General features: G+C 41.0%; 2 protein-coding genes across 2 annotated transcripts; both read right to left on the minus strand.

Annotated features, from left to right (window-relative positions):
• Nucleotides 1-4,433: 4,433 nt before the first annotated feature.
• LOC101476542 (palmitoyltransferase ZDHHC12-B) lies at nt 4,434-12,107 on the minus strand. The gene is made up of 5 exons (XM_004555695.4): nt 11,755-12,107; nt 10,612-10,745; nt 10,010-10,099; nt 8,192-8,358; nt 4,434-6,369 (listed from the first exon to the last, which is right to left on the minus strand). The coding sequence occupies exons 1-5, from the start codon at nt 11,849-11,851 to the stop codon at nt 6,054-6,056; spliced, it is 804 nt and encodes a 267-aa protein (XP_004555752.1). The 5' UTR covers nt 11,852-12,107; the 3' UTR covers nt 4,434-6,053.
• Nucleotides 12,108-14,780: 2,673 nt separating this feature from the next.
• On the minus strand, nt 14,781-21,033 carry slc25a25a (solute carrier family 25 member 25a). Its single transcript, XM_004555694.5, has 10 exons — nt 20,785-21,033; nt 19,084-19,210; nt 18,855-18,942; nt 18,619-18,730; nt 17,342-17,500; nt 16,638-16,790; nt 16,435-16,542; nt 16,168-16,335; nt 15,915-16,065; nt 14,781-15,784 (listed from the first exon to the last, which is right to left on the minus strand). The coding sequence occupies exons 1-10, from the start codon at nt 20,944-20,946 to the stop codon at nt 15,597-15,599; spliced, it is 1,416 nt and encodes a 471-aa protein (XP_004555751.1). The 5' UTR covers nt 20,947-21,033; the 3' UTR covers nt 14,781-15,596.
• Nucleotides 21,034-21,308: the final 275 nt, after the last annotated feature.

Genomic DNA, 21,308 nt, shown 5'->3' on the forward strand with positions numbered 1-21,308 from the left:
CTGTGAGGATTGCATTCCTTTTACCATTTAATTTCAATCCCTTTTTAAGGTCTGACTTCAGACTTGTGATTGCCAGTGGCCTGTGATTGATACCTTTTGACAGCTTAGAGATTGTAAATAAAAACTACAAAAAAACGAATGAGTAGGTTAAACGAATAGTTCAATATTTTGAGAAATAAGCGCAGAGGCTCAGACAGTGATATCAGTCGATTTCGAGACTCTGCACTTTACAGATTTGGTTGCACTTCATTTTACGCCGCACTGATGAGACTTAACGAGATGGCAGTAAGTTCAAATCGTTCCCTGTGAGTGCCAAGGCTTCCATTTGTCATCCATTCTGTTCAAATCTTCTTTGGATTGAATTTTAAGGCATGCACAAAGGGAGGAGGGTGTAAGCATGTCAGTCTCAGGATCATGTCTCTGCCTTAGAGATACAGCGAGGAGTTTAGTCATTCAGGAGCAGCTTAGAGTAGAGCCATTACTCCTCCACATGGAAAGGAGCCAGGTGAGGTGGTTTGGGAATCTGACCAAGATGCTTCTTCAACACATCCTAGTTGAGGTATTTTAGGAATGTCTAAGTAAGAGGAGACCCTGGAGCAGACCCAGGACAGGCTGGAGGGAATAAATCGCTTGGCTGGCTTAGGACTTGCCTTGCTGTCCCCCCAGAAGATCTAAAGGAAAAGGTTTAGTCTGCTGGCTGGCTGGCTGGCTGGATGGATGGATGGATGGATGGATGGATGGGTGGGTGGATGGATGGATGGATGGGTAGGTGGGTGGATGGATGTCAAATCCCTTCCAGCCTGGATGTTGTTGTGAAGTTTGTAAATGTAATATAATTATCTGATCAGATACAGGTCATAACTCTTGGATGATTATCCATGGTTGCCAATGTCCATACTCATATTTATTATTTATTTTCTCGTCTTACTAGTGTGCCATAAAATAAAGTGCGAGCATAAATCTTGCTTGATTCCAGCTCAATGAAAGTTTCCCAGCCTGTCTTGATGCTGACTCTAAATGTTTCTGCAGCTCCATCATGTTCAAACTGATCCCATGGCTAAAAACGCTGACTGTTCATGCTGTCATTGATCTGACAGCACAACAAAGATAAATAAATAACCAGGCAGCATCATTTTTTTGTGTTTCTGACTGAGCAAACAAAGTGATAGTGACCCTTTATAATCTCTGCAGAGATCCAAAGTTTGCCCGGACCGCCAGCCTGCTCTCACCTCCTCCTGCTCGTAGTTTATTTCGGAGATCTGGTGAAAGGTTGAAACAAATCTGATAGAGACAGACACGGGATGCTTGAAGAGTCTATACCTTTATCACCTCTAGATAAATATGCTATGTGCAGATCAAAAACAGGAGGTTCAAAATATAGTTCTGAATTTACAGTAGCTAAACTCTAATAATAGATTTTCATTTAAACTGTTGAGAGAAATGCTGAACTACAAATATCCTGGCTTGTGTCAACTAAGCCCTCACATGTTGTTATTACGACTTCACCTCATGTCGCTGTTATTTCCTCTGCGACACTACACGGGTTTCTCCTTTAGCGGCTACGTCAGAGGGTTGTGCATAAAACCAGGCATGTGCAGCTGCCTGCTGTGGCGATCCTTGTGAAGTAGCTTTGTTTTACACTAAGTGGTTTTTGTAAATTTGCCTCTAATACAGCAACAATTTGGGTTCCTTCATGTTTATTTATAAATGAATGAAGTGAATAACTGTCACACACTTCCCCAACTGTTCATTCTCACTTGATCGTGCATCAGTGCCAAGCAATTACCACATGCATGAAAGACGAAATGTCTCATGTATGATGACATGATATCACAACAAGCATGATGATATCACACAGGAAAGCTACAAAGAGGAAGACCGCTTTGCGGTAACTTACACAAAAACACTGAAGAAGACTCAGATTAAATCGACAGCCTGAAAATTAACCAAAGTTTTAGAAAATGTGTTTGAGCAGCAAATAGATCCCATCGAAACTTTATTAAAATGAGTAAAAAGAACACTAGATTATTCCAAAGGAAAATCATGAGCCATCCCAAAGCCATCTGTCAAGTCCTGATTTTAACACTAAAGAAACCAAAGCTAGGAGATAATCAAAAGTAACAAATTTAGTAGTAAATGTAGGTAAAAAGCTGACTTCATATGCTATTACTTGTTCTGAGCAGCTACCTGTCCCAACACTTGTTTCTGTTCCTCTCCTGTATGCCACGGACACATTCAACCAGAGCAGGTTTACTATTGAAACTATGATCATTTACATGATAGTGAAGTTCAGATTTTGTAGTATAGAATTAATTTGGTTAAATTTCTCATCTCTGGTACTTATAAAGTTTGAAGTGGGCCTGTAAATGTGGACGTCATAATTAAACAATCATCTGATTCTGAAGGGGTCAGATGGGATTACCTCCTGGTTCTTCCTGATGCATATTTATCATAAATGTGCTTGCAGTTTGATTATGTCCACTCAGATGATAACATGGATAAACCTGGGAGCATAAAGTCATCTTCATAGCCTCTTCAGGCCTCCTGTGCGCTGGCGACAGATAGAGCTCGCTTTGTGGCCTTTGCTTATCATTTTCTTCTCCTGCAGAGGTTCAGTATGTGCTGCCGTCTCTATGCATCACTGTGACAGGCTTTGCCCACTGCCTTGACCAAACAGATGAAACAAGCTACTCTGACTTCTGGTTTAAAACCTTTTTTAAAAAAAGTGTTAATTTCAGTCCAACATGTGTGAAGTCATTCCTTTGTTACAGCAGTAGGAAGCGCATGGCACTGTGGTGAACTCGTGCACTAGAAAATCCTGTAATCACTAGCAGTATAAAAGAAGCCATAGATAATCTATTATAGCCATACTAGTGATAAAGTATCTGTATTTTGAATTTAGTGACTCATATTTAGTGAGCTCTACTGATATCAAGGCAATAAAAAATAAAAAGAGGAGGAAAAAGCCCTGATTTTGTTCATGTGCTCCTAGAAATCCTGGAATTTGCCTGCAGCTGGTGACGAGCTGGGGTTCAGATGAGGCCTGGGGCTTTAAAGTGTAACTTAACACTAAATCCATCGTTTGATCAGCAGCATTTCATATTCAGTCATGTTTACTGTACAGGTCACTGATCCGGTTTCAGAGAGATATTGACGGCCTAAGCACGAGACATCCATGAATATTGTTTTCTGGGCTAAATCTGGTCAGTGTGTTACAGGCTTAAAAAGACTGACATCCAATAAAGTGAAAGATGAAATGTCTTTTTTGGCTATTACAAAGACTTGAATTCACAGTCACAGTTACTGAGGCCAAAATCCAGTCGAATTAGGTTCAGAAGTGAGCAGCAGATTACTCTAGCAAGCTTTCAAAACTGCATACAAGCCATTAATTTGAGCAACTCGTTGACAAAATTAGAAGTTTACCCAAAGGGTGAATGGGATTTTCTCCTGATTTGTTTTTTTTTTTTTCAATAAGGAAAGTCAAAGTTACAACTTCAAACCTTCAGAGCTTCTTTATCACATTTGTATTGTAAAAAAACCAGATAATTACAAAGATACTTATTATGACACACTGAAGGGGCTTTGTGTCATGTTCAAGACTTGAGTCAGGACCTAAATGCGGCTTGCTCACCTGCTCAACCAGGTGAGCCGTAATGTGCCAAAGTGGAACTCTACTGGTGACAGCACCAGAATAAAAATTATCCAGGATTGGGAGGAAAAAGGGTTTATTTCACTGATTCTAGGCATCTTTTTAACAACTCAAGAGTTCCTATTTTACCTTACATTCACACCTGTGGTGCAGTAGTTAGAACTGTCACCTTATAGGCTGGGTTTTAAATTCAGGGTCAGTAGTTGTGCATTTCCCTGTTGATCCTGTATCTGTGGACGCCAAGTCCGAGCCCTGCAACCCTGACATGGGTAGAAAAAGAAAGATGGCTGGATGAATTCACATGCTGGGACATAAAGACTTCTAAAAAAGGCAGCTTTCCACCTTTCACATCTCAGTGCTGTTCAAGTTTTGTTTTGTTTTTTAACTGGAGTTAAAGCCCCCAATAAAGAAAAATCTGCATCACTGCATCAACTTGGCACTGGAGGGCCTGCTTTCCCTCTCTCAAATATTGTTTTGCAGTTATTTAACCATAGCACACACCATTTTGATCATATAAAGGGATGTATTCAGGGTGTTATGTTGCTCTTTAACAGCTCTGAAGGCCACCTCTGAGCAGGACACTGAACGCTGCACTTGCTGTCAGCTAATTTAAGAAACCATAGCAGGGCAGTCAGGTGGTTTAACTGTTGTAGCACTTTAAGTTTATGCTGCTGAATATTACATGTTACTTCTGTGTCAGTACTGTATGTATTTATGTACTCTATGTATGTACGTGAATCCTGACTGGGAATGTCAGTGTGTACAGATGTACTCTATAACGATATGCATATCATCTGTGTTTTAATGTACTCTTTGTTGTCAATAAATACAAACAGAACATTACAGTTAAAACTTGGTAAAAAATGAACTTACTGACATCAGTTTACAGGCAGGTACCAAACATCAGCAGGTTTAAAGGCATTTAGTGTAAATAATGTGGGGTCACCACTCTCATCACTTAACAACAGAAACCTTCACAGCAGGGATGTCAAACTTCTCCCTTCTGTCAGCGTTACAAATTTCACACATGGACCAGATTGGAGTCTTTGCTGAGCCAATTCTGGCCCCCGGGCCTTATATTTGACAACCGTGCTTTACAGAGAGCAGTGACCAAACCTGAGTGTTTCAATCACATTTAGTGCTTATTTTTGTCTTTTATTCAACTTTTTAAAAAAAACCCAAACAACTTATGTGCCACTTGTACACTGATATTTTAAACACCACCTAACTTCAAGGCAAGAGAGCTCAGTTTGACATTCAGAAAACACTTAACATGGATCTGCTTTTCCTTCTCTTCCTCTTTCTGACTGAAGAGTCAAACATAACTGAGAGCCAAAAGCTGAGATTTCAGACTGCTCTTAATGCTCAGATTCAAACTGTTCTTCTGTTCTTTGTATATCCCTAATATATGATGATGATGCAGCGTGGTTTGCTTTGTGACTGGTGTCTGGTTTCAACAAGCAAAGACGATAGCTAGACGAAGAATAACTCTTCATTAAGTGTTCAGATGTCCTGTTTATGGGGGAAAGTGTTTAAGACGAGCCTTTGCAAACCAGTGGTCACATCACATCAACTAAATCCAACTTCTATACACAGCCTATGCTCTTTTAGCTTAGAAGCCCCGCCCACTGGGTGTTCAAACCTTCTGTTTGCAGATAACAGCCAAACAGAAGACAGTTTGTTTAAAGAGGGAGGAGTTAAAGCAGCTTGTTTCAGACAGAGAACGAACTGAGAGGCTGTACCAAAGATTATTTTGAGCCTTGAATCATGGAAGGCTAGTCTAGAATCCAAGAATAAAAATGAGCCCTTTAATGTGCCGTTAACACTAAGTGCATCTTTTGGTTCATAAAATCACAGGCAGCACTAACAAGGTGCTGAGACTGAAACAAGGTCCAACTCCAGTTATCCTTTCCATATTAAGAGATGTGCGGACTATCAGGTTCTTTTATTTATTTACGTCCGCTGACCTTCTCAAAGTGTAGCTGGAATAATCAAACGGAGCCAGTGACACACGTCAAAAACACCCCCACATGCAAACCCGTGACATCAGCTGTTGCGCATCACACGGTGAAACACCAACACTGAACGTGTGTTTCAATGTTAATTGTAAATACGGGTAAAGGGATTGTGTTAAGGCAACACTGCGCACAGATACCTCTGAGGTTTGGATTAATTTGTTACATGAAAACAAGTCCGAGTTTCCAGCCAAGAACAGGAACTGCTGGGAGCACCAGAGTGATTACAATCCTCCTGAGACGGTCTGCTGTTTCAGTCCAAAAAGTTTCCTTTTGATTTTTGTATCTGGATAAAACAATTAAAGACAAACACTTTCTCATTCTCCTGTTTTCATCTTTGTGAAAATACAAAACCAGTCAGAGATTAGTTGACTCCAGCCTCTGTGGGGTCAGACTGGATTCAACGTGTTTCTGTGGTAAACCTTCTCCCACATCACCGTCCTGCAGATGCAGAAGAAATCCCACAAGTTGCAGAGGACGCCACGGTCGAACGGATTCTCCTCGTCCTTGCAGGTCTTCAGGTATGAGATCCTGTGGCGGGACATGAACTCCCAGGTGGTGCAATTGATAGAAATCAGGTACAAGTGGGAGCCTAGCAGCACCACCACAACCACGGAGAAAATCCCGACTATGCACAACGCTGCCAGCAGAAAGCCATTCACCCTGAACCACTGCTCCCACGTAAGAGCAGGAGAAATGCCTGACCTGAAACACAAGGAAATTACACAACAGGAATAAACTTAGATCTGTTTGGCTATAACAGAAGTTCATCATAAGAAAAAAAAGCTGGATTAATTCACTGGTTTGTCCCATAAAAAGTTGTTTATAAGAAAACTAAACATAATTTAGCAAGATTAAAATCATCATCAGTTTGGTTGTTCACAGAATTTGCTGATAAGCAAACAACTGAACATCATAAGCCTGTTCTCACCCTGAATACTGACTAGTAGGTATAGAATGCATGCTTCTTTTTTTAATCTTATATACAAAGCAGAAGACAATGATGAAATGCAAAAAACTGCAGTTCCTCTAAAGTCCACTTGAGGCTTGCTTCAGTTTAAACAAACTGCTTGCCTTCTATGGATAGTCTGCAACCATAGTGAGGTCACCCACTGCTTCTGGATGCCATATTTTGAAACTGAAATCAAGGTTGAAGAAGTTATCAGCTTCTTGACGGTTGCAGAGCACAGCCACATATGCATCTGTTAATAACAAAATACTAGAAGCGCAACCACCAAAACTGAAGCACAAACTTTTAGTCAAATCCATTAAAAATGCTCGAAAAAGGCATCAAAAGCATAAAAACGCTCAAACTGTTCAGTTCAGAGGCCCAATGGAGAACTAGCTGCTACAGCACACCTGGATTAACTGGTGAGTTCAATAAAAATCCCATTTACTCATTACTATATTGGACGAACTTCAATTTTTAGTGTTGCCACAGAGACCGGCACACAGCAAAACAGCAACGCAGTGGTAACACAAAAAAAAAACAATGACTCTTTAAAAATGACAGCGTTGGTCACGTCACAGTGGTTATGTCCAGCGCTTATATACAGTCTATGATTTATCTTTGATGAGAAGCCTGCTGCCTGACAGGACAAAAACACTAATGGTTTCTTTTTTGGTTGATGGGGACATCGCTGTAGGCCAGAGGGAATACATGCATGTCTCAATGTTTAAACATCTGCTATAAAACTAAGCGGGATGTAGTACATTACATTACCTTGATAGAGTAATTTAAAATATTACATTTTTCACAGGGCAACACGAAATATCGGTTATGTATTTTTGGGAGTGAATGAATTAACAAAATCTGAAACAGAACATGCTACATCATCTTTGTTGTCACCAATTCTCCTGACTAAAGGCACATTTCAGATTTTATTTAGATGTATAAAAATGGGTGTTTAACAACCACGCTGCCAGCTGTTTGGCTGCCAGCTGTTTGGCTGCCAGCTGTTTGGCTGCCTGTACTCAGAAGCTTGCAAAGTGTAAACTGACATGTTTTTTTTAAATTCATTCTTCTGTGTCCAGGGCAACACTGGTTTCAATAAATGTCATGAAATATTGTTGAAAGGTTTGCCCACATTACCCCAAGTGTTTTCTTTTATGCTTTACTCAGCTGATAATCTCTGATTATTACCCAGTAAAGTTTAATTACCACAGAGCTTACTTCTGCCTCTGTGTGTGCACATAAACCTCTGCTCCACAGCGGTGCCTTTAACTGGAAACCTTAAAATGAAGACGACTTGAACTTTATAAGTGTGCTTAAGCAACCTGTCACAGATCATCCTTACACAATTTAACCACTCAGTTCAGTGATGTTCTCCAAAAGTCACAATTCTCCAAAAGTCACAAGTTACCCAATTCCTTCTAAAGATAAAGCGGCAGAGCAGAGTACACTCAGTACAAGATAAGTTTTCACTGAGTCACTGCTGGAAGGCAAATTGAGGCCACAAATATTCCCAGCAGATAAGGACATTTATCTTAGAGGCTGGAGACGGGCGGAGGCATTTAGCAGACGTACAGAGCGACGTGAAGGCCCGACAGCAGGGTGAGCAGCTGCACCAGCAGGTAGATGATGAACCAGCGGTGGTTCCTCTCTCCCACGCAGTTCTCAATCCACGGGCAGTGGTGGTCGAAGCGATGGACGCAGCGTTTACACATGTGGCAGTGCTTCGCTCTCATTGGCTGCTGCTTGACACACATGGAGAGAAAATAAAATAAAGGTGCTGTTACTAGGAAAGGTTGATCGCTCTCCAGATTTTTTAGATGGTTTCTTTTGGGTAATGCAACCAAAAGAGAAAGTTAAATCCTTCTACAGCTGCACTGATTAGTTGATTAAAAGAAAATCAATCTGCAGCTCTTTCTGCAATTAAATCAGTGCTGCAAACAGACTCGCAGACAACGCCTCAGGGCCGTAAGAACATTTGTTGGGCTGTAAAAGTCCCTGATAAGGAAATAGGGGTAAGATACATGGGTGTGGCTGAGATCAACACAGAGAACATTTTTCTGCCACTGAAAAAATACAGTACAAAAGGTTTTGACTGAGCTTTGTCTGGCAAAACTTTCTTTTTCTCTTTCATGATGGAAACAAGCTTCCATACTTGAATGAACCAATGCACAGGGGGAATTTGGTTAATGCTGGCCTACAACTGAGTCTTTGCAAACTCTGACAGTGTCTGTGAGCCAGTTTGCAGGGCTTATTTAATTATAGAAGAAAAAATAAAATGAGACTTAATGTAGCAAATTTAAAAAACACAGTTTGGTTGTTAACCAAAGAAAATGACTGGACATCATAAATCTTTAAACAATGACAAAGGTGAGTCTGTGGCTCTTCTTGACTGGCAGGTGCAAAGTCTGAACTTCAAAGCAGAACATGTTTATAGCCTGGTGAAAAAAACAGTTTTAACCTTTTTAGATAATGTTTTTTATTTGTTTTTTTTATATAACTTAAACTCAGAGGTGTGGACGCTTTGATTAACAGGCGTGCCAACAAATAAAAGCTGGACAAAGCTGCGGTGACATTACCCATTCGATTTCACATTTTAAGACCTCGGCGTGTTTCATACTTGGGCAGATTTCTGGTGCACAAAGGCGTGTTAAAAGCAGAGCCAAAGCCACAGAAATGGCCTCTATTCCAACAGATACTTCTTTTTATTTACTTTTTGCTTTCCAGTAAGCTCAGCTACCATGTAGCTTCCATCGTCCCATCAAATACTTTCACGCAGTCCAACCAACAGTCAGCCTGAGGTCCTGTCCACACACACAGGTCATGTAAGTGGTGGTATTAGGCTGCTGAAAACTGAGCTTTTCATTAGCTTTTTGTCTCAGGAAAAATTAAGACTTTGTTTTGCAGTGTCACCTTTTTTGTGAGATGAGACTGTGTGTTGTCTTATTGTTTGTTAGTGATACACCTAGGCTTCTGATTGGTCAACATTCCTGTATGGTTAGAGTTATGTTACCACCTGTTGCTGTGGCACTTTTGACAGTTCATGGCCTCGTTTTGTTTTTGAGTTTTTTCTTGTGACTTGTGATGCAAAACAGTGTTGCTGTTGACGGGGTCTTATAAACAAAAGAGGAAAATTCCAGTTTTTAAGAAATCCTCGTGTACGTGTGGATGTAGCCTCAAATTCACAATATTTTGAAAGCCAAGTTTCTTTCAGGAGGAGGATGTTTGTGTCTTTGGCACCATTTTAATATCAGCTGCTTCTCCTGACATATGATGCAGAAAGACACCATTTAAACCCAACACACAGAATTTGATGAGTTGGAAATGCGGTCACGTCAAACTTGGTGAGCACTGGAATTTGGCAGCTGGCAGCAGCTGGCAGCAGCTGGTTACCTGCAGCAGGCAGTATCCACAGCGCCTCAAACGAGGGGTCGATGACTGAGGGATCATCGCCTCCATTTCTTCATTCGGACTCTGAGCGCCCTGTGTAACACAAACAGACGTCAGTCACAAGTGTTCACACGCACACAGAAACACTGCAACCTTTCAGCATTAATCACAGGTTAGTACAGGTTTTAGTCCATTTGCTGATAAGAAAACATCACATCACTGCTGACCTCTCCGCAGCAGAGAAAAGGCAGTTAGTGGTCACCACTATTACAAAACATTATGAAACCAACCTTTCACAAAGTGTTTTAATCCTTAAAGAAGGTCAATTAACTGCTTCTTATATAGTGCTTTTCAACTCTATTTGAGCATTCAAATAGCTTTACACAACATGTCTCATTCATCCATTCTATCTAATGTTCTCACTGACTCTGATAAACGCATCAGGAGAAACTCAGGGTCCAGTATCTTGTCCAAGGATACTTTGGCATGCAGACTGGAGCAGCCAGGGATTGAACCTTCTGCCTGCCTGCCTGCTGAGCCACAGCCAGCCCTCAAATTAGGATCTACTTTGAATTTGTAATCCAAGTCTTTTTAATTAAACTCACCTTGACAGTGTCATTGAGCACAAAGCCGGGGTCCATCAGGGAAACGGCAAAGTACAACAGCACTGACAGAACGACCAGCAAGAAGAAGAGAGCCGGCAGCAGCAGCTCTCCCTGCTCCTCACATCTCCGCAAGCCTACACACACACACACGCACACACACACACACGTAAGAGCTAACAAAAAGTAAGATATTCTCCAAGATTTATGTAGAAATGTGGCAGCTAAATAATCTTGCCCTCCTGTGTGGAGAGAGGGCAACCCTAACAGCGGAAAGGACTTTGGGTCATAGCATACATCCACTGTTTTCATAGTATCAGCTGTTGCCTTCAGAGCGGAGGTATTCTTTGACTTGTTGCAGAACAAACAGATTTAAATTCTCACTTGTTCCTACCACTATTAATTTTTAATTATGTGATTTGTTGGGGTTTCAGGGTGTATGTGTTATCTATGCTGCTGACTACAAAGCACACTACCCCTCAGGGATAATATACTTTATTTTAATCTTGATATTGAAAATGTACAAGAGACAAAAAAACAAAACAAACAAAAAAATCTTCATATTCGTTGAGACTGTAAAGTCACAAGTTGTTAAAACAAATGGGAAATTACTTCTTTCTTCATTATAACTCTACTTGTATACAACTTAAAAAAAAAACCCATATTATTATATGGGTTCATATGAGTATATTAAGGCCACTGTACATCAGATATTGGATTTTATTTTTTTTATTTTTATTTAAAATTTTATTATTTGAATATATATGACAAATTATTCAGTCTGGAAAGGCGTTGCATTGAAATATTTAATTTAAAAATATTTAATTATGATATGACCATTTTTAACCCCAAAAAATATATATTTATTGGAGGTTTATGTATCTATTTTTATTTAGGCTCATTTCTTGTGTTTTTAAATAAAAATATTATAATTTGTGGAGTAACTTGTAACAGCAACTGACAGATACATGTCAGGTGGTAACAACTACATAATTTCCCTTAATAAATGTAGGTAATATAAATAATAAAGATACTCGAAAATGCTCAAGTAAAATAAAAATCCTTGTAATTGGAGCCCAACTACCATTCAGCTCCATCCTGTTGCTAACGGCCAAAAGCTAGCTGGTTGCAGTCTGAGTGACTTACTAGTGTTGTGCAGGAACAGAATGACGGTTATGATCCAGGTGAGCAGTGTGTGAGCGACCCGGACCAGAAACCCGCTCCGAAACACGTTCTGCACCATATTAATAAAAGCACCTGTCACCTGTCACCGCTGCTAACGAGCCAGCTAAGAAGGTTAGCATTACCGAAATAAACACATATATATTAAATAAAGACCGAGAAACTTTTAAATATACTACAAAGCAAATGTAGAAATGTAGAAAATAATCTGGAGTCGATTACAGGCGTAAATACGCATTCAATCAAAAATAAAACAACCGACTTCTGTTTTTATGTTGTTCATTCAGTCTACTTCCTTGTTTCCCTACGGCGGCCTGTATAGGTCAAACCGTTCGAACTGACCATGCGCAAAAGGTTTTCGCAATAGTAAAATACGTCGGCTAATGTTACATTAAAGCACCGTTTATTTTAAGGAAGTCAGACTTGAATTTTGAAATGAAATTATGCCAAACTTTTTTTTAGAGAATTTGGCTATATTTCATTCAACACAGTGCAAATGGCTTGTAACTGAAAAACTAAAGGGACCAAAAATGGTCCCAGGGCCAAAGAAGGGTTAAAAAGATTAATTTCGAGTTTAAAAATCGTTTTTTCCCCATCAATAAAAATTCTTAGAAAACAGTGACGTCACTTTTTTCTCCCTTTTTGTGTGTGTAAAAAAGGTTGACACGAGCATCTGTTTCATTAACTCACAGGTAGTTTTGCGGGTAATGGCTAATCCATTTCTGTAATTAAGTGAGCGCAGAGAGTTTAGCCTGCTCTTTATCTTTGGCTGCCACCGAGAAGCTTCTAGAAACTGTCTGAAGCTTCTGGGAAGCAGCTGATTATCGGAAACTGCACAGGAAGTGTCAAGAAACGTTACTGTTAGAGGGTTAATGTGCCACACACTTACTTACAAATATGTAAGACTTAGTGGGAGGTTAAATCAACATCATTTTTATAAATTTGAGGTATTTTTTTTTATTATATAGCACTTATTGAAGATGTTGTTATAAAACAATCTGACATATAATCAAAATGTTGTGTAAGCCACAAATCATCTTGCTGAGAGCGCCATTAAATTATCAAGTCAACAAATTTATATTAATATTAATAATATAATTATCGGGGGGGGTTTGGTGGGGGTTTTTTTTCCCAGTGGTGGATATAAGTAGGTGCTTTACTTAAAAATAAAAATGCCACAAGGTTAAAGAAAAATGTCCTGTGTTAAGTAATCAAAACCGAAAGTATTCACTATGACACAATGTCTCTTTTCAAGATTTTAACTTAAGATTTGCAGCTTCCAAGTGTTTTTGTTTGCAAACAATAATAATTTGTCACATGCAAGATAAGAAAATAAAATACAGTCTTTTAATTTTGTTCCAGTGTGCACAGGGTGCCAATCCTTCTTTTCTTTTTTTCTTTCTTTTTGTTTTTGAAACATATGATAGGACAGAGAACAGGACAAAACCTGATACAGACCAGAACACTTACAAGATAACAAATACTGGTATAAACATTCAAATGAGTGTAGTCCATGCAGGTGTGTGTATTACTCTGTTCAGTGTGAAAGTCTTTTCATTTCTTCTTGTTTTACTTCCAAGGAGCCAGACTTTCTTCTATTTTTTTAGGTGCCCTTGAGCAATAGTTTTCCAAGCTTTTTGAATGCCCTGCTTTTTCTCTCATTTACAGTCCAGTACTCGTAACTGACCGTATTCAGGGAAATCATGAATATTGACCTATGAATCATTCGTGCACAAGAAAAGCAGAAGAAAATCATTGGGAACAGGTTTTATGAAGTGATGAATCCAAATCTAAAATGTTTGGTTTGAGTCAGTATGTAAGTGTCTACAGCCTCTGTCATGGTTCTGAGCTTCATTTGAAACTGTGAAGTTTGAGATGTGAAACTGGGTGGGAAAAGCATCAGATTTTCACCATGACAATGATCCCTAAAACACTGTCAGTGCAGTAAAAGCATGCCTGGATAGAAACACACCACTTAAAATATAAAGAAATTAGAAGTGGCTCAAGACTTTTGCACAACACTGCACATAATTACATTATACTTTCTGAGGAAATTGCGACAGGCCCAGTTACCACAAAAACTGCTAATTAACTTATACCGCTCCACCATCGAGAGCCTTCTGACCTACTGCTGTACTGTGGAGGACAAGAGAAAACTGTAGTGGGCAGTGAGGGCGGCAGAGTGGGCAACTGACACTTCACTAATCCCCCTCAGAGACATTTATACTGGCAGACTTCAACAGAAAGCCAGTATCATCAGCAAGGACCCCTCGCACCCTGGACACTGAAAATAAAAGGAATAAAAGAAAGGAATTACAAAGCTCTTCTTCAAAACATGAAGTTTTTCTGAAATAATCTCATAACATCAAATCCTCCAGGAAGGTTCCCAGGTGTGAAGTGACCCTGAAGAATCTGTGGCCACAATCAGAGCTAGTTAAAATCTCTAAAAAGAAAAAGAGCTTCAATGTTTCCTATATAACTGAACTGTTTGTGAAAGGAAAGCTTGTGATTCCAGATACTTTCACAAACCTTCCCAAGAAAAACTGACAAATGAGTTCAAGGAAAAGTGATTGGGAAAAGGGAGGTAGGAGGTAATATTTTGGACTAGTTGTCTGGAACCATGCAGTTATCACATCTGCCAGACACTTCAGGGTCACTTCACTCTGTAAATGTTGCTGATCGTAGCCATTGTGTGCATTTATATACCACGTAATCACTCAATTCTTGTTTTGGAAGCAATGAAAAGATCCACTTTTGGATATTACAGATGCACCACCCAGGCATGTGCAGTTTAAAAATAAGAAGCCTGTCTGCTGAGGTTCCACTTCTGTTTTCATCACATGCACGATCTGCATTAGGAAAACCCTCCAAACACCACAAATATGTAAGACTACCAAACTTCTCAGTCTGGAGGAGTTGAAGTGTACCCCTCAGCCTTTTTGAGCTTCAGTGTGTGAATTTCAGGGGAAAAGAAAAAAAGAGAAATGAGACAGATTTATAATTTCCATTTATTTGCATCGAAAATGGTCCATTAAAACACTAAGTCGGCATTGACAACATCATTTAGAGGCTTACTAGCTTTAATTAAAGTGCATTATGCCGTCTGTCTTTTCACTTTCTAAATACACATGCTCTTCTTTAAAATGAAGAAAGAAAAAAAAGAAGAAAAAAAAAAGCAGCCCTTTAACCTGAGGTGAACATTAAGTAACATTCAATTAAACAAGAATTAGGGCGACTAAACACATCAACGATCTCATTGCATCAGCAAAGTTTCTTTTCCCGCCCCGTTTTCACCATTTCAGACAACTACACGTAGTTATCAACATTAAGGCTGATTTATGTAGTTGCACATTTTGGCTCAAGATTTACTTCCCTTTCTAAATAAAACAATAAATACAGGACGGGTGGTAATAAATACTCCGGTCAGTCAGTCACTCAGTCATTCATTCAGGGGTGGAGAGAAATTCAAACTGTGTGCAAAAATCTTCCCGTCTGGGACAATCATTTCACTCCGTGCATTTTAATGCTTTATCCACCAAGATTCACTCAAGAGAAGAGCAAAAATATTTGGTCCTTGCTTCTCATACAGTCACCGTTCAGCTTCTCTTTAAAGGTAATAGCAGCAGTCACGACATCCTGAGCTCACAGAGTCCATAACCTCCACCTCGTCGTGTCCTTTCTAGTCTTTCATCAGCTGACATTCACAGAATGAAATGGCTCCGCGAACCTCTGGAGGGGCCTGAAAGCCCCCGGGGGGATTCCTAGCATGAGCCTTGGGAGGGTGAGGGGTGGGGGACTAGGGAGCCTTATCTTGAGGTCACTCCCAGCTGTGTCTTCAGGTGCTCGTACACAACATAGCTGATGCTGACGGCAGGGATGACTTTAAGGAAGTTGGGGGCCAGGCCTCTGTAAAGCCCAGTGGGCCCCTCGTTCTGCAGGATCTGCCTGAAGAGGCTGGACATGGTCACCTGCTGTTGGCCGCCATCTACTGCAGCTGAAAGGGTTAAAAATGGACAAGCTTAGACTTGTGTTCAAATACAGTTACTATCCAGTTATTTTTAAGTTACTAAATGTATAAAACCGTCTGCTACTGATGGAGTAACAGGTCAGTATTGAGGCCTCACCTTGTGCTTGCATGCGGGTTCGGACCAGAGCCAGGGGGTAACTGGCGAGCTGACCGCAGGTACTGGACACTGTGCCGCAGGCCAGCAGGACGAACACACCGGGGTCTGTGCTGTTGGTGCCATACTGCTGGAGGTAGGTGTTTTTTAGCGTCTATGGAGAGAAAACAAAAAGGTCAATCTACAGTCTCAGTTTGAATTTTATTTTGTAGGAGTTCTGGGGATTTCCAAACAATGTATGCTTGTGACTGCTCACCTCGTACACTGCGAGGTCAATGCCCGCATAGGGCACGATGCCCAGCATGTTGGGGACGTATCCTTTGTAAAACGCGCCGAGGCCTTCTCTTCTGAAGATCTGCTTGGCGCAGTCAGTGATGCCAGCATACTGGCCGGTCTTCCTCAGAGCGAGACGGGTTTTAAGCACCTGGAACAGATTCAGTACAGATAACGTCAGCTTTGACTGTACAGTCGCGACAGAGGCATCACAACGCTACAGGATAGATCTAATTAAAGAGATAATCACCTCCATGGGGTAGATTGTGCTCTGGGCAATCACTCCTGCCAAAGATCCTGCAACAAACCGCTCCAGGATGCTCAGAGCTTTCTTATCACTGCCGATTAAACGCTTAATCTGGAGAAGCAAGTTGAGAAAGAACAGATTAGCAAATGACATCAAGAACACTGTGCCTCGTCCATTAAACCCGTCCCTTGATAAATCCATCATACCTGCTCGTAAGCCATGAACTTGAGGGCCGACTCGGGGGCAATTTTGAGGATATTCACACCATTTCCTCGCCACAAGGACCTCGTACCACCTTCTTTGATCATCTGCATGAGTCCGCTCATGATGCACATGTTGTTGGTTCGGGATCCGTAAACCTGGGGGAGGAAGAATATTGTATTTGATTAAACTACTACACTAATTATGGGATGACTTGGGCATGGTGCCATGTGGGTCATCATGTTTTTAACCAAATCTAAGCCAACTGGGTGAATATCTAATCAATAGGACAAAGTCTCCTGACGCACACCATGGGGATGATGACACATTTAGTATGGGTAGTTTGAGCTTGGATGACAGCGAGTACTATGAAGCCAAGGGTGTGACAGCGGTTTGAGAGCAGTCATTGGTCATTGCCTGGACTCTGGCCCCTTGCCGTTACACACTGTTAAACGTTAACTTGCTTGTGAGCGTTAGGTGACGGGCGCTTGAGCAATTTCAAACCATAATGGCCACAAATACTCAGAGCTAAAATCTCAGTAACGTTTAACATGTCATGCATCAGCGGACACTTTAAATGCCCGACAGCTTTAGTCATAAGACCCACAAGCGGAGAAATTTCCACAACTTCCTCTTCACAGGCCCATCATGTGCCTGCACTTGATCAACAGCTGCTTCAAGTGTATTAAGAGGTCCAAGTCGATCTTACCTGCATCGTGACTTTGAGTCGATCCAGGGGGGCAGTGCAGGTCCTCGAAACTGCTCCTGCTCCTCCACCTGCGACCAGATGTCTCCACCACATCCCAGTCTGCTTCTCCTCAATGGTGAAGTCATCGGGGACCATGAGATTCTCTCCAACATCGAATATCTGATCAGAAGATGACAGGAATGGTCAGATATAGAGAGCAAAAAACCCCTAGTAGAGGTTTTAGTCATTTTGTCTCGGCAACTAACAGAAATTACTCTCATTATGGAAACATACATGAAGAGATTACAAAGGACAGAGTGGAGGTTAGTTTCACATGGACCACTCTTGAACATTTTGGAACAGGACCCATTTTGTGTCAAGCTTCTATTCTTAACCAACATGTGGTAAAAATCCTTTGTGTTAACATCTGAACATTTCTCTCATGTGGGCCACATGATGTGAGCTCATGTGTGACTGCAGGTTAAATGTGTAAGCATCCCCCCACCAGCACAGCAAATGTCAGAACACGGGGATTGTTTTCAAAGGAAGACATGTTGAGAATATAGGTCAGGGATCTGTTTAAAACCTCTAGCTTTGCCCCCTTTAAAAGAAAAAACAAAACAAACCTCAAGCATTTTGCCTTCTTATTCTCTCTCTGGGACTCTTATGGAGATAAAACTGTGCAGGTTGACATCTGACCTGACTTTCTGCAGTCTGAAATGATCCAGCACTTTACATCTCTGCTCAGCTTGAGGCCGGCTTGTGCCGCCAGGCGAGTCTGCTAGTCTCATTAGCTCTAAAATAACTTGTTCTGCCCCTGAGATCAGAATGTGTTCCTCCGGGAGCTGTGCTATATTACATCTCCAGTCTGCACCTGCTCTGACCGCTGCTGCTGCTCTCCTTTACATAACAGCACCGAGACAAATCCTTCCAACATAATCCTGCAGGAAAGAGCCCAATTCCTTTCATGGCCTAAGAGCTTAATTGCTGACGCATGGTTTGTGCTCATGGCCTTTCTGGGAATTTGCTCTTTAATTGACCCACTCAACAGGAGGGTGTAAGAACTTTTGCCTTTGCTATGTTATTGTTATCGCATATGATGATAAAGTTATCAACCAAGAATAGCTAAAAGTAGGACATGTGAAAGGTTATGCAAGAGCAGAATTTTCTACTTCTCTTTCATAAAGTTAATTTTGGCACATTAATGATTTGTCTCTAGTTTTAGGCTCTGAAGGTCAAAGCAGCAGATTTGTTCCCTTTTTTGGGCAAAACTTTTGGTTTCAGTGTGAAGTACTAACCGTGGAGTGTTTCCAGTAAAGGATGATCTCAGGAATGTTCTCCGTCTTCTCCACCATGGCATACTTGCTCCAGTCTTTACTGCCGATTGTTATCATGCCGTTCTTATCCATGCTTTAAAATAAATAAATGTATAAAATGATGAGACATTGTTTCCTTAAAAAATAAATAAATAAATCAATCAAAATCTAAAATCCCAAAGATTAAAAAGATATATACATATATATATTTTTTTTACCTCTTAAGGACTTTCTCCGCATGTTGCAGAGAAATATGCACACCAAGGTCACGGAGCGACTGCATGAACTCTTTAGGGTCAACGCGGCCTTTAAAAGGAAGCAAAGACACGTTGTGAGAAAATGCGTCCTTCACACTTAAAGCTGCGGAAATGACACAAAGTGAAATTCGAAACCACTCGAGGAGTTTCGTGTGAAACAAAGAGCATGACTCTATCTCCTGCCACATACCTGCATTCTTCCTGTCGAGACTCTTCACCACAAGCTTCAGGTCTTTCTCGTAGTCTTGTAGATAGTGAACAAACTCCTCAAAGTCCAGCTGTCCGTCCGAGTTGTTTTCTTCCCTTTTTAATGTTTTCTGTGAAGAAGAAATAAAACCAGAGTCAGACAAGACGGCAGAATTTGAATAATCTGATTTACTGATTCCAATCCAGTGAGTCAGCTTCATGGAGGAGTAGAAGGTGACATTTAGCAATGGTATGCAGTAGTCATCTCCCCTGAGAGTTTAACAATGTCTTATGAAACAAGTACAGCAAGTTTGAAATGTACCTTGTAACTGATGCCTCCCAAATGATTAGACAAGTGACCATAAACCAGCCCTGGAGACCCACTGGCGCATTAAAGGTGTCCCCTCAGCTTGATTTTTATTACCCAAAGGGCAGCTATGACCATTTGCCAGGCCACAAGCCTCTTGGCTTTCTTGAATGACATCTATTTCTCCTGGGCCTATTAGGGTATTAGGTAATAACACCCTTGTCCATCTTCACCCTCAACTGCAGGCTGACCCAGCCAACTGCTTTAATCCATGTCTAGGTTGAAACCTGCAGGGCTAAAATAAGACCGGGATATACTGCTATCATTGACTGATACCGCCTGACCTGCTGCCCAGACCGCCTGTAGGCATATGACTGAACCCGATACCCCATCTGCAGATATTTGCAGCTTGCACCCTACTCCCTGCAGGAGTGCATCAGTGTGACTTAAAGCACAGCTAAAAGGGCCATTTTGTGCCAGTTCATGAAGCCTGAGATGCCAAAGACAAACTGCTGCAGACTTTAAGTCTTTGCATAACCTTGATTAAAACACGTTTAAAAACACAATTATGAGCAAATCCTAATGAGCCCCAGCCTCTTAACCCCCCAAAAAGGCCCATAGATAAAATGTACTGGATAAGGCACTGGGCACCTTTTAAAACTTGAAATAATGACAGATTTTTTTTAGAGTGGTTTCTAAACCTTTTCTTCCCAATAATTTAATTTGTGTTGACAGATGCATTTAAAACAATCACATTGTTATGAAATCGTGAAATTAAAACATGAAAAGTCAGTGGTGGGTCAGCATTCCTAGGATTACAGATGCACCACGAGTCATAGCTATATGGGATCTGCCTGCCCCAAAACCATCAGTTTCAGAGTAGTAAAAGACCTCAAGGACATCAGGGAGAAACGCATGACCTAGAAACGGGAACAGCTAATTAAACAACTTTTGTACTTATGCACACGATTTACTTTTTCTCAGTTACATATAGCGAATGATACCGGCTTCTAGCTGCCCTCTTTCAGTGTAAGCGCATGGCCGGAATTCCTTTTTAGGGTGGATTTTCCCCATGTAAGCTGAATGGCAGTCTTTTTCAGCCCGAACCGGCTCGGTTAAGTTTTAAAGTTTGCAGTAACAGGCTTAAATCAACAAATATTGATTACTTTTCAATGTCATTTAGGTTAAATACAGCTGTTACGTTAAAGTTGCAGCAAAAATGCCCGGAATCTTCTCGTGAATTTTCTCGAAACCGGTCTTTTTTGCGGCCTAGTCGTAAGGCTTTTACTACTGCGCGCTAATCTTTCCGGTCGCCGGAGTGAACGGATTTGTGGCGCTCAGACTAATCAATGTTACGAACTAGGTTATTCTGACTGTGTTAGTTAACTTATTTCCTACCTTTCGCCATCGTTGGTAGGCTGAAAACTCTTGGGACGGCAGGAACACGCTGAGTTTGTTAAAAAGAGACTTCAACTCAGATGGAAGTCCGTTAGACTCGAAATATTCCACTTCAATCGGGTCCGAGTTAGACACGGGGACGTAAAGGCACAGGCCGAGCATCTTTGGTAAATTAAAACTTCAATAAATAAATAAATATCACAAAGTTGCGTCTGCCCTGTCCGGGACAATACTGAATGCCGGTAAGGAAGGACCGGCTACTAAAGAATGTCAGAAGTCCACGCCTCTTCCAGAATAGCTACGTAATTGGTCCGTCCCTCGTCAATGAAGACAAAACGTCATTTTTACTACGGACGAATAACTGAGGCCGCCCATTGATGGGCTGGACTCGGTCCCGCCTTTTCCTTTCTTTTTTTTTGTGTGCGAGTGAGCGAAGGAAATTGACCAATCCTGTGGCCGGTTTAGTCTGCAATTTGAAATATTAACCAATCCTGTTTTTCCTTCCATTGGAAACTGGCGGCCAC

The sequence above is a fragment of the Maylandia zebra genome, linkage group LG12 (genome assembly GCF_041146795.1).
Source record: "Maylandia zebra isolate NMK-2024a linkage group LG12, Mzebra_GT3a, whole genome shotgun sequence".
In the NCBI taxonomy this organism is placed as follows: domain Eukaryota; kingdom Metazoa; phylum Chordata; class Actinopteri; order Cichliformes; family Cichlidae; genus Maylandia; species Maylandia zebra.